This window comes from Mytilus galloprovincialis, chromosome 8 (genome assembly GCF_965363235.1).
Source record: "Mytilus galloprovincialis chromosome 8, xbMytGall1.hap1.1, whole genome shotgun sequence".
NCBI classification, from domain to species: Eukaryota; Metazoa; Mollusca; class Bivalvia; order Mytilida; family Mytilidae; genus Mytilus; species Mytilus galloprovincialis.
Genome location: NC_134845.1, coordinates 71,565,681 through 71,577,887, shown reverse-complemented (window position 1 = coordinate 71,577,887; position 12,207 = coordinate 71,565,681). Strand labels below are relative to the sequence as shown.

Below are 12,207 nucleotides of genomic sequence, written 5' to 3'. Positions count from 1 at the left end.
TATAACTTTCAATAACATCCATCAAACGAAACAAATTGCCATTATGTCACTTACTGAAAATTGTTCAAATAAAGACAAAATTTTAAATTTCAAACATAAACTCAGAGATGACAGTTTTAAAAATAAACTTAAACCTGAATCATTTGTAAGTTTGCATTCAATAGACCATTACTGGGCTTCTAAAGTGCAATTCAATCGATAAAATAAATGAATGCGAAGAAAAAAAGAATGTGCAATAAAAAGACACTGAAAGACAGATAGTCATTATGAATAATAATATTATCAACTGTTACATTATTTACAGCACATAGACCGTAAACAGTGTTTAAGATCCAATAAAATCAAATAAGAAAAAAACACCTAAATACTGAAGTCCATTACCTATGAGTATGTAGAAACACCTAACTCGACTACTTTGAGTTTGTTTGGTTGAAACCCCGTAATTGTTTCTATCCAATGGTCACTTCAAATTAAACTGATCTTGAAGATAAGTAAAAACCTAACTTCAGATCTTATCATGCTTATCAAGCATTCCCTTGTTTCAAGTCCAATCAAAATGAATCGTTTATTGTATGATCCCTTTCTTTATCTAGATTAACCAATTTATTAATTGGTAACCTTATTGTTTTTACAATCATAAACATAAAACACTTGTTAATAAGGACACAACAACCCATTCATCAATTAGTTAACAGGAATCTTGAAATAGTTATCAAAGGTACCAGGATTATAATTTAATACGCCAGACGCGCGTTTCGTCCACATAAGTCTCATCAGTGATGCTCAGATAAAAAAATGAGAAAGCCAAACAAGTACAAAGTTAAAGAGCATTGAGGACCCATTATATCAAAAAGTTATGCCAAATACGGCTAAGGTAATCTATTCCTGGGATAACAAAATCCTTAGTTTTTTTTCGAAAGTTCAAAGTTTTGTCACAAAAAATTTATATCATAATAGTACAAATCACTAAAATGCAATTAATTTTCTTAGAAATAAGTTATTTTAAATTAGTTTACATCTGAACTTGTTTTTGTACACAAATTTTATGTATCAGTGAACATCAATTTACATCTCATAAACTGAAGTATATATGTTGTACAATATTCAAACTGAAGGCCTTTGTACCAATAACTCATTCAAATTGACATCAGCACCATGTGTTACTATCGTCAAAACCGTTCATTTTCTCTCTTGGTTTGTAATGAATTCTCAATTAGTGTACCCTTTGTAGTTTATTGTTTTTTTCATCAGACACAGTGGTATGGAACTCGATGTCATCAGATTCCGTCAGTTCTTAATGGAAACAATCCGGTTTGAATCAATGATGCACAATACTCGTAGGACTTAACATGCAGCTTAATCCGATTGTTACTGTAATCAGTATGATGGCCTTGTGTCAATGTTCAAACATAACCTTTGAATATTAATATTGCCATATTCTGATCAACATCTTTCTTTTTAATATAAATCACTTTTCTGTATGTGATTATATTTAGATTCAGATTCATTGAAGTCTAAGATAAGGATGAATTTCTCAAAATTTCAGTGACAAAGCACATCTATTGAATAATTTGTTTACATTTGGTAAATTCATTTCAAAAGACAACAGATCTGGATAGAGTAAGTTTACATAGCAGTTTTACTTGTGTTGAAAGTCATCAGATATTGAGTAGTTCGTGCCTATCCAATGATAAAAGTATGGACAAATAGTAGGATTAAGAATAAATGAATATATAATAAGGCCTACCTACAACATTAACAGATATGTAGGATGTGATAAGCTATAAATTAAATCATGAAAGTATCTACATTTAAAAAGGATCTTAGTAGTAGTTTTTCATAATATTTTTATTTGGGGAGACATCAAATAAATACCCATAAAAGAATAAGTGAATGTCGCAAATGTGTTACAAATTCAAACACAATCTGTATAAATCAAACCTGACAAGTTACTTTCAATAACAAATTTAGAGTAAGTAAAAACAAGAACATAAATAACTTAGCTTTCAAAGTTGTGATATAAAGATAATAAACGAGAATGATGGTTTAATCAAGTATAGATAATGAAATCAATATAATATCAAAAGGGTTTATACAGATGGATAAGGTAATGAAATATTTGCCCTGGGAACATCAAGATTAGATTGTGACGATAAAAAATAGTTAATAACATAGAATTTCGGGGTTTTTATAAGACATGCTATTAAGTGTCACACCACTTATGTTAGAATGTACAATTACAGTTCAATAGTGGTACCAACAAAAAAGAATCATAACGACTTCAAAATAAAACATGTGAAAAATCTACTGAATCCTTAGTTCGGAAAATTTGATTCAAGAGTGGTTCACTTAACAATTTGTTTCGGATATACAGCCAAAGGGTTAGAATAAACTCTTACCATCATAGTTGAAATCGATAAAACATAATATGAGGCCTCGTTAAATCAATTATAGATTATCCTTGTAACAACAAGTTGTGACTACGGTTGATGTTCTTACCTCATTCCATAAACAACAGATCCATTATCATGTAATCGAATCATCTTATTTTTCTCTGTTATATCGTGCAGAAAAGAGTTTTTATCATTTGCAAAAAATGTATCTGGAACCCAGATTTTCTCAGCAAATTCGCCAGTGAGTGTCATGCTAGATACATCGTAACTGTCAAAGGATAGTCGGTCATCTAACCAATACTGGTTCAAATGGATTGTTATAGTGTAATCCTAAAACATCAAAATGTAATAAAATAAATCATTTGCTTTTTCTGTCTAAAAAAGGACATGTAGTCATGTTGTGTATATAGTACTTTTGTAGAAGATAGCACAAAAAGGGTAAAACTAATTCTTAAAATTGATTCTAATAGAAAAGGGAAATAAAGTAGCTTCCATCTGTCAAGTTTCAAGTCTATAAAGTAAGAATTGTAAGTTCAGACATGAGATGCGACAAACAAACACGACCACAGGATTTATAAACGGATTCAGAAACTCAATATCAAAATATTTTATAAAGGGAACATCAAGCAAATCATCTCCAGTTTAGCAAACATTGGAGTATGCATGCACAGTCTAATACTCTAGAACATTTCCACCAGAACAAAACATACAAGACGGAAATGGTACTGGTATAAACAATTATAGTATAAGGTAGGGTAAACAATTAAAATATAAGGTAGGGTACACAATTATAGTATAAGGTAGAGTAAACAATTAAAATATAAGGTAGGGTACACTATTATAGTATAAGGTAGGGTACACAATTATAGTTTAAGGTAGGGTAAACAATTAAAATATAAGGTAGGGTACACAATTATAGTATAAGGTAGGGTACACAATTATAGTATAAGGTAGGGTACACAATTATAGTATAATGTAGGGTAATCTTTTATAAACTTTAAAAACTGTTAACGATATTATACCGTTTCATCATATACAGTCATTCTTTTAAAATACAGGTTCTTTGAGTTTCAAGTAAATGATGAAGTATGGTGATGTGAACTGTTTTGACTGAGAAAATATTTCTGGTTTAAACATTATTCAGCAAGCACATCTATTATAGTAATTTTTAATGACATCTAATTATTTGAAAAATAAAAATAAGGAAATCTTTCAACGATAACATAATAATTTGCCAAGAAAGGGTTGAACGAGTTTTTGAAGTAATGTCAATCGACTTCTCAAATTCCGACCGTGATAGAACTCTTGCTCAAGTGTTGCGTCTGTTTGGCTGCAGGCTGTATAGATACGCATGTAGTCGGAATGGAGTCGTTTAATCTGATGACGTGTGTAGTGATTTTTAAGGTCTGAACGTAACAACCCGAAGGTGGTCTACTGGGAGCCTGGTGTGCCTACGGGAATGCTAGATATCTACACCCTATCCAATATAACATATGCACGAAATAATTGCTACTGGGCGTTTAGCAAGCAAAAATCAAACAATGATAATATTGATAAATTCTGATTAGATATAGGAAGATGTGATATGAGTGCCAATGAGAAAACTCTCCATCCAAATAACAATTTATAAAAGTAAACCATTATAGGTCAATGTACGGCCTTCAACACGGAGCCTTGGTTCACACCAAACAACACGCTATAAAGGGCCCTAAAATTACTAGTGTAAAATCATTCAAGCGGGAAAACCAACGGTCTATATAAAAAACGAGAAACTTCAGATAATTATTTCCTATATTTTAGGAGATGTAATTTTTCAACCTTTCAGACCGGCTGCCGTTTCCGTAACAAACATTTGTCAATTTAAAATCTCCTGCCATATGCGTCTCCATTATTTTTACTATCAAATAGATTTTTTTCGGTTCCTATATCAAAACATTGACTATTTGCAGGTTGAAATTTGTCAGACTAAATTTGCTATGAGAATGCAAAAAAAAAAACAAAAAAACCCTTAAACCATGTGAAATTGACAAATCTTTACTTTTCGTATCAATCGTTTGTTTCATAAAGTAAACTTAGGACTAGGCTTATCTATGCACAGAGAAGTAGTTCAACGAAAATTTCATACAGAGCTCAAAACGACGATTAACCAAATAAGACATACCCATACATACCATATTTACTTCAGAAATAGCGTCAAAGCTTACAACAATCAACTCGATACCGATGTCCAGTCTTTGGCCTACAAAATACAACAAAACGTATAAAAAAAATAAGTATTTTAGAAATACTACCACTATTTCATTAAAACCACAAATATATTAATAAATCTTGACAGTAAAGGAAAAAAAGTATAAATGAAATTACCCTGTATTTATTTCACACCGGTATTGTGGTCATACAGTCTTTACAGACATTGATTTAATGATTGTAATATTTAAATTCCAAAGTTCCTTTGCTTCTTGTTCTCAAAGAACAGTTACGGTTAACTGAATCATTGAATCTATTGTATGAAACACAGAGAAGATAATATATATTATACTCTTCAAGTTTAAAAGATTTCCTGGTTTATTTACCTGCTTTTCATAACAATAAAACTGAGAATGGAAATCAGGATGGTGTCAAACCGATCAAATAGTAGAAAACAGCCCAAGGCCAACATTTGGTCTTTAAGGCAATGAGAAAAATATGCACCCGTAGGCGGGATTCAACTGTCCTCTTCATTCTTATGTAAACTAGTTCAGCAAAAATGGACATCACACTGAACTCCTCAATATATAAATGAACCAACATTTTCTTTTTACAGTACTGACAAAGGCAAGTAGTTTCTGACTTTGAACACGGCGCAAAAATGCTGCGGGGTTAAACACGTTAAGTGATATTGTAGCCTTCCTCCAATACCTCTGGCCAATTTCGAAAAATAAAAATAAGAATATGTAACAGAAGAAATTAAGCAAAATTATCAACATAAGCCAATATTTGTATGTTCATGTTAGTACCGAGGTACTGAACTGTTGGTTTAAAAGTGTTCTACTTGCTACTGGGCGTTTAGCAAGCAAGCAAAAATCAAACAATGATAATATTGATAAATTCTGATTAGATATAGGAAGATGTGATATGAGTGCCAATGAGAAAACTCTCCATCCAAATAACAATTTATAAAAGTAAACCATTATAGGTCAATGTACGACCTTCAACACGGAGCCTTGGTTCACACCAAACAACACGCTATAAAGGGCCCTAAAATTACTAGTGTAAAATCATTCAAGCGGGAAAACCAACGGTCTATATTAAAAACGAGAAACTTCAGATAATTATTTCCTATATTTTAGGAGATGTAATTTTTCAACCTTTCAGACCGGCTGCCGTTTCCGTAATTAGGTAAGGATTTTTCAAACATATTTAAACGTGTTAAAGTTAAGTGTTTCGTGTTATTTTTTCGTGTGCGCTGTTAATGATTTGTTTCAGTTTAAGTTGACCGTTATGGAATAACCGTTTCACAAATGATATCGGATATGTTCCTTACGTCGTAACTACAATCCCCTTCCCTTTCATGAATGTGACCTACCGAATTAGACTACTTACCGGTTGTGTTATCACATAAACAACACGACGGGTGCCACATGTGAAGCAGGATCTGCATACCCTTCCGGAGCACCTGAGCTCACCCCTAGTTTTGGGTGGGGTTCGTGTTGTTTATTCTTTAGTTTTCTATGTTGTGTCATGTGTACTATTGTTTGTCTGTTTGTCTTTTTCATTTTTAGCCTTGGCGTTGTCAGTTTATTTTAGATTTATGAGTTTGACTGTCCCTTTGGTATCTTTTGTCCCTCTTTTACAGCCATTTATGTTGGGTTTTTTCATTTTCTTGAGTTTAACATACAGAAACTCACCATAGATACCAGGATTAAATTTTATATAAACCAATGTCTGTGTTATTTTGTAAACATCATGTAACACACTATTCATAATATGACGTTTTATATAATTATACCTTTTCAATTAATTGTTGCATACACAACATTTTCGATATCAGATAAAAAAAAAAAAAAAAAAAAAAAGTTCTTTAAACAAGCAGAAAATTGAACAAGTCGGAATATTAGCTTATTCTTACAATAGTTGCCTTCCATCTTCTTCAATGGATTTCTTGAGTAATAATAACCTACTTTAACATAGACTTTATAAAATCTGCTATGGTATTGACATTTATTTTCTTTCCTTTTGTGTAACTTTTAAAGGCAAACGTTCAAAGTTCTTTCCCTAACATTTCTTGATATTTGATTACGTAACATCAATTCCCTCATAAACTTGTGGATGCACTTTATTCATTTTCTAGTGAAATTAGTTTTTGATTTATTGACATTTCGTTTGACAGAAAATCAGTTCCTAATCACGTGCATGATTAACTGCATGCATAATATAATATTTTGTATTTAATTACAGTTTGAAATTACTCGTTTGTTTGAAGGATTATTGAGTAAAACAGACGGTTTTTTGATCCAATAAAGTATATGTACACACGGTATCAGGAATTTCACAAGGGATAATATAAAATAGATCTTCTGTAAAACTGATATGTAGAATGCCATAAATATATATGATTAAAAAGATTTTACGATAAATGAAAATTGTATCGATTAATCACAAAAAGCGGACCTAAATCTCTGAAGAAGATAAAAACCAAAGAAGAATTGTACATACAATGTAACAATAGACCATTGTCTATGCAATATGTCAAACTCTAAGTCGACAAAAATCTGGATATTTTTTTTTTAAATCAGCCAAGACAACCGAACACACAATTATTTCAAAAGCACATATTTATATAACGAAGTTGACTTACCACAGTCACATTAATATGAAGCGACGTTTTCACTTACCACATGAAGAGAGATTTTGATTATCCAAAGTCACAGAAAACTGTAGCAAAGCTTTTAATAACCACAGGCTCTTCAATATATTGTGATATAAGGCTTTACTGAAAATGAGTTAATTAACATGTAGCGAGGTTTTTGTCTATCCAGAGGCACATCAACATGAAGCGAGATTTTGAATAAATACAGGCACATTACCATGTAGTGAGGTTTTGAATAACCAAAGGCTCATTAACATATGGTGAGATAAGGGTTTGACTAACCAAAGATTCTGTAACAATAAGCGATGATTTGACAAATCAGTCACATTACCATATAGTTAGGTTTTGACTGACCACAAGAAGGCTCTTTGGAAAATGAATGCATATACAAATTGACCGGTATGGGGGAGAATCGGTATTACCTTCATGCTCATTAACATGTAGTGAGGTATGACTAACCACTGTCACATCAACATGTAGGGAAATGGTGAGATATTTTGAGATTTCTCTGACATAAGATGGATGTATTCTGAAAATTCTTGAAAGATTTATCGGAAAATTTAGGGAAATGGTCACGAAATTGTCCGTTTGGGCGCTACAGTGGTATTTTTTTTTAACTGAAGGGTTTAAAGTATTAAAAAAATAGTATTCAAGAAATATAAGTTTGCTATCATTTTCAGCTCTTGAAAAACTTTTTCTTTATTTAAGACACATTACTTTTACTTTTACTTTTAGCCTTTACTGCAGTCTAATACTGTATGTATATCATAAAGCTAAGCACAGTAAAATCAGTTAAATGATAAATCTTATGTATTCTTCTGCTATATAGACGATATCCTCTCACAGAACACGGTGTCAATGATGAGGGAAACCAATAATGTATATCCATTTAAGAACCTGTGATGACAAACTACATGTAAAACTATTCGAAAGAAAAACTAATAGCATGATTTATACTACAACAACGAACGTTTAACAAGTATGTCAGAGAGCAACGAGCGACAACCATTAGATTATAGGTCAGGTGCTAAGGGCAAGAACACTGGCACAATTGTGTTAATAAAACAGCATAAGAAAAAACATGGTATACATTAGTTAGAAAGGACTCGTCGTTAGATTAATATAAATATAATGTAATTGTATTTGCATTAAACTATAATTTAAATGAAAAAGGCAATAGTTACTCATCATTTAATTTAAGATATTGGAGTTTTGGATCCTCAATGCTCTTCAACTTTGTACTTGTTTGGCTTTATAAATATTTCGATATGAGCGTCACTGATGAGTCTTATGTAGACGACACGGGCGTCTGGCTTACTAAATTATAATCCTGGTACCTTTGATAACTATATGATGACTAACGGAAATGGTATTTAGTTGTCACGTAATACACATCTGACTGCTGTATCTAATCATATTATCTGGACCATGTGTTATTAGTTGTCGTTTGTCAGTATTTGTTATTCCATTTATCAAAGGTGTCAGTTTTTGGTGTTTGTTGCGACTTATTGCGCTGTCCATAGTTTTAGGATATTCATATTATCCTTTTAGAGCAAAATTATACCTCAAAACATACAGACAAAGGAAAGTTATCTGAACTCCTTTTTGATTATCAAACGGTATATAAGAAAATGAAAGCCTTTGATTTCCAGAAAGCTGAGTAAAAAGTAAATTCACAAATATACTGAACTCCGAGGAAAATTTAAAACGGAAAGTCTCTAATCAAATTGAAAAGTCAAAAGCGCAAACACATTTAACAAATGGATAACAACAATCGTATTCATGACTTGGTACAGGGATTTTTGTATGTATAAAATGTTGAATTGAACCTAGTTTTATAAATGGCTAAACCTCTAACTTGTATGACAGTCGCATCAAATTCTATTGTTATGATAACGATGTGTGAACTAAACAAACAGACATAATTGGTAAAAATGTCCAAAATAAAAATTTGTGTTGATTAAGGTAGATTGGATGTCTTCCGCCTTTTTAGATTGTAAAATCAACTTTAATAAAACCAACTTAAAACTTTTTTTGTGTAATTTGTTTTTTTCTACTTTGTCATATAAGGGGATAGACTCAAATACTTTACTTCTTTCTGTTTATAGCAAAAACGAGTTTTATGACCCCATCCGTATTTTATACTTTTCTGAAAGCACATTACAATACATTAATTTTCATAATGCATCGTAAAAGTTCAATAGTTTACTTTTTCTTTCTATCACTCAAAATTATGTAAATTTTCCATCAATCTCTAATGTGTAAAAAATTCTGTGCCAGTACTTTTTTTTTATTATTTTGAAATCATAGCATGATGCAAACTTTATATCTGTAATTATTATAAATTCTATCGCTATTGATTTGGATCCCTGAATGAGAGGCGATAGATACCAAAGGGACATTCAAACTCATTAATTGAACATAAACTGACAACACTATACCAAAAAAAAAAAAAGAAGAAAGAAGTATACAAAAAGACAAACAAATGGTAACAGTACACACAACACAATATTGAAAATTAAACACTGAGCAACTAGAACGCCAACAAAAACAAGATGTTCTTATGTGCCCCGGAATGGTAAGCTGATTCTGCTACACATGTGTAATTACCGATAAGTCTATTTCGGTAGTTCACCTTCGGGAAAAGAGGACGGGATTGTGGACAATTGGAGCATTTTAACATCAAATGAACAATGCTTGATGATCAGAATGAAGATGTTTGATTTTATATTATGTTGTTATTACTACCAACGCAAAATTTGTGTGACTATTGATTATTGAATTGTCTATATTTGTTCTTCTGAAAAAATGATTTACACTGAACTGACCAGGGTTTAGCTATTTGACCACCAACATCAATGTGATGTGATTCTTATTAAATTACTGAACGATGCAGCGAATCAAACAGGTTTACGAAGCGTGTAACTAATTAATGAAAAACACATAAATCACTTTTTTTATCGACAGATACGACGAAAACTAGACGCAGATTAAATAATAATGAATGACAGATCACCAGTTAAAATATTTTCGCTATAAATATTGAAAACAATGGTCTTATATGGAGATTGATTTCGGCTTTTGGTAGGTGTTTTAGCTTCGGTTTTTGTTATACTTGTCATTTATAGTAAATTGGTTTACTAAGCATGAACAATAGATAAACTGCAAAAATGATACGATAAAAGAGAAACTAAGATTAGCAGTTGTGTTTACTGACTCTAATTAATGATATTGAAGTTACAGTTCTGATAACACAAATCAAGGTCACTAGATGGTTGTTCATATGACGAGAAGTACCACTAAACAACCCAATATTTACAGTGATAATCAGATTAAGACATACATAAATAACATACCTCCAAAGTTAGGCCTTAAACGGATGTCGTAGCTTTTCAATAAATTATCAAGAGTGGTTGACGTGTTACGAAGCGGAGTAAGACATCCACTGAAATATAAAGAAATTGAGATTGTTTAAGATGATAGCACCCTTTCTGTTTTCTTCTTTAACGAGACAACGTAAATGTTGAATTTATCACACATTCAGACAATATGTTTATTTATCTCTAAAAGTACTGACTATGCTTCGTTTTATTTCATGTTCAAAGAAATGAAGTTTCTATTGACATAGTCTCTGCTGGATAGTATTCTCATTAGCAATACTACTCCATCGATTTTTCTATAGTTATATATTTTTTTAGATTGAACATATGCTACTGATTCCAACCCGTACGACATATGTTTATGAAAGAAAAAAACAATGCACTTTGTTAACATTAGTGAAAATAATCCAATTAATAAAATAGTAGATGATCAATTGTATAGTTTTATGTATAAAATTGAGAATGGAAATGGGGAATGTGCCAAAGAGACAACAACCCGACCATAGAAAAAAACAACAGCAGAAGGTCACCAACAGGTCTTCAATGTAGCGAGAAATTCCCGCACCCGGAGGCGTCCTTCAACTGGCCCCTAAACAAATATATACTAGTTCAGTGATAATGAACGCCATACTAATTTCCAAATTGTACACAAGAAACTAAAATTAAAATAATACAAGACTAACAAAGGCCAGAGGCTCCTGACTTGGGACAGGCGCAAAAATGCGGCGGGGTTAAACATGTTTATGAGATCTCAACCCTCCCCCTATACCTCTAGCCAATGTAGAAAAGTAAACGCATAACTATACGCACATTAAAATTCAGTTCAAGAGAAGTCCGAGTCTGATGTCAGAAGATGTAACCAAAGAAAATAAACAAAATGACAATAATACATAAATAACAACAGACTACTAGCAGTTAACTGACATGCCAGCTCCAGACTTCAATAAAACTGACTGAAAGATTATGATTTCATCATATGAACATCAGGCACAATCCTTCCCGTTAGGGGTTTAGTATCATACCATCATAACATATATGAGAAGAACATAACCCGTGTCATACCAACAACTGGTTTTTGAATAAATGTGTTTAGTTCCGATGCAAAGACCCTATAAGTGAATCAATATTAACGACAAAATATGCAATCTTTAATGACCTGACAACACTATCGTAACTATATCCCTTCTTAATAAGTCTATTCAAAGGTTTTGTTAGTTTTTGAGGTGAATACTGACACCTTTGTGCTTTATAAAGAATATTTCCATAAAAAATTGGATGTGAAATACCTGAACGTATAAGAAGTCTGCATGTTGAGCTATATTTACGAATGATGTCCTTATACCGATGATAAAATTTAGTAAATGTTTTGACTAGTTTGTGATATCGAAAACCCTCGTGTAATAATTTTTCAGGAATACATAAATTTCTCTCGTTAAAATCTAAAACATTGTTACATACACGAGCGAATCGTACAAGTTGAGATATATAAACACCGTAAGATGGTGACAAGGGAACGTCACCATCTAAAAATGGATAATTAACGATAGGAAATGAAAAATCATCTCTTTTATCATAAATTTTAGTA

The 12,207-nt window shown here is 31.8% G+C and overlaps 1 protein-coding gene across 1 annotated transcript in view; it reads right to left on the bottom strand.

Annotated features, from left to right (window-relative positions):
• Positions 1–12,207, bottom strand: part of LOC143042505 (gamma-aminobutyric acid receptor subunit beta-like) — a 52,372-nt gene that overhangs the window by 22,162 nt on the left and 18,003 nt on the right. The window contains exons 2-4 of the mRNA XM_076214832.1: positions 10,599–10,687; positions 4,565–4,632; positions 2,500–2,723 (exon numbers count right to left, since the gene is read on the bottom strand). Coding sequence (XP_076070947.1) covers positions 2,500–2,723; positions 4,565–4,632; positions 10,599–10,687 — 381 coding nt within the window. The remainder of the gene's footprint in view (positions 1–2,499; positions 2,724–4,564; positions 4,633–10,598; positions 10,688–12,207) is intronic.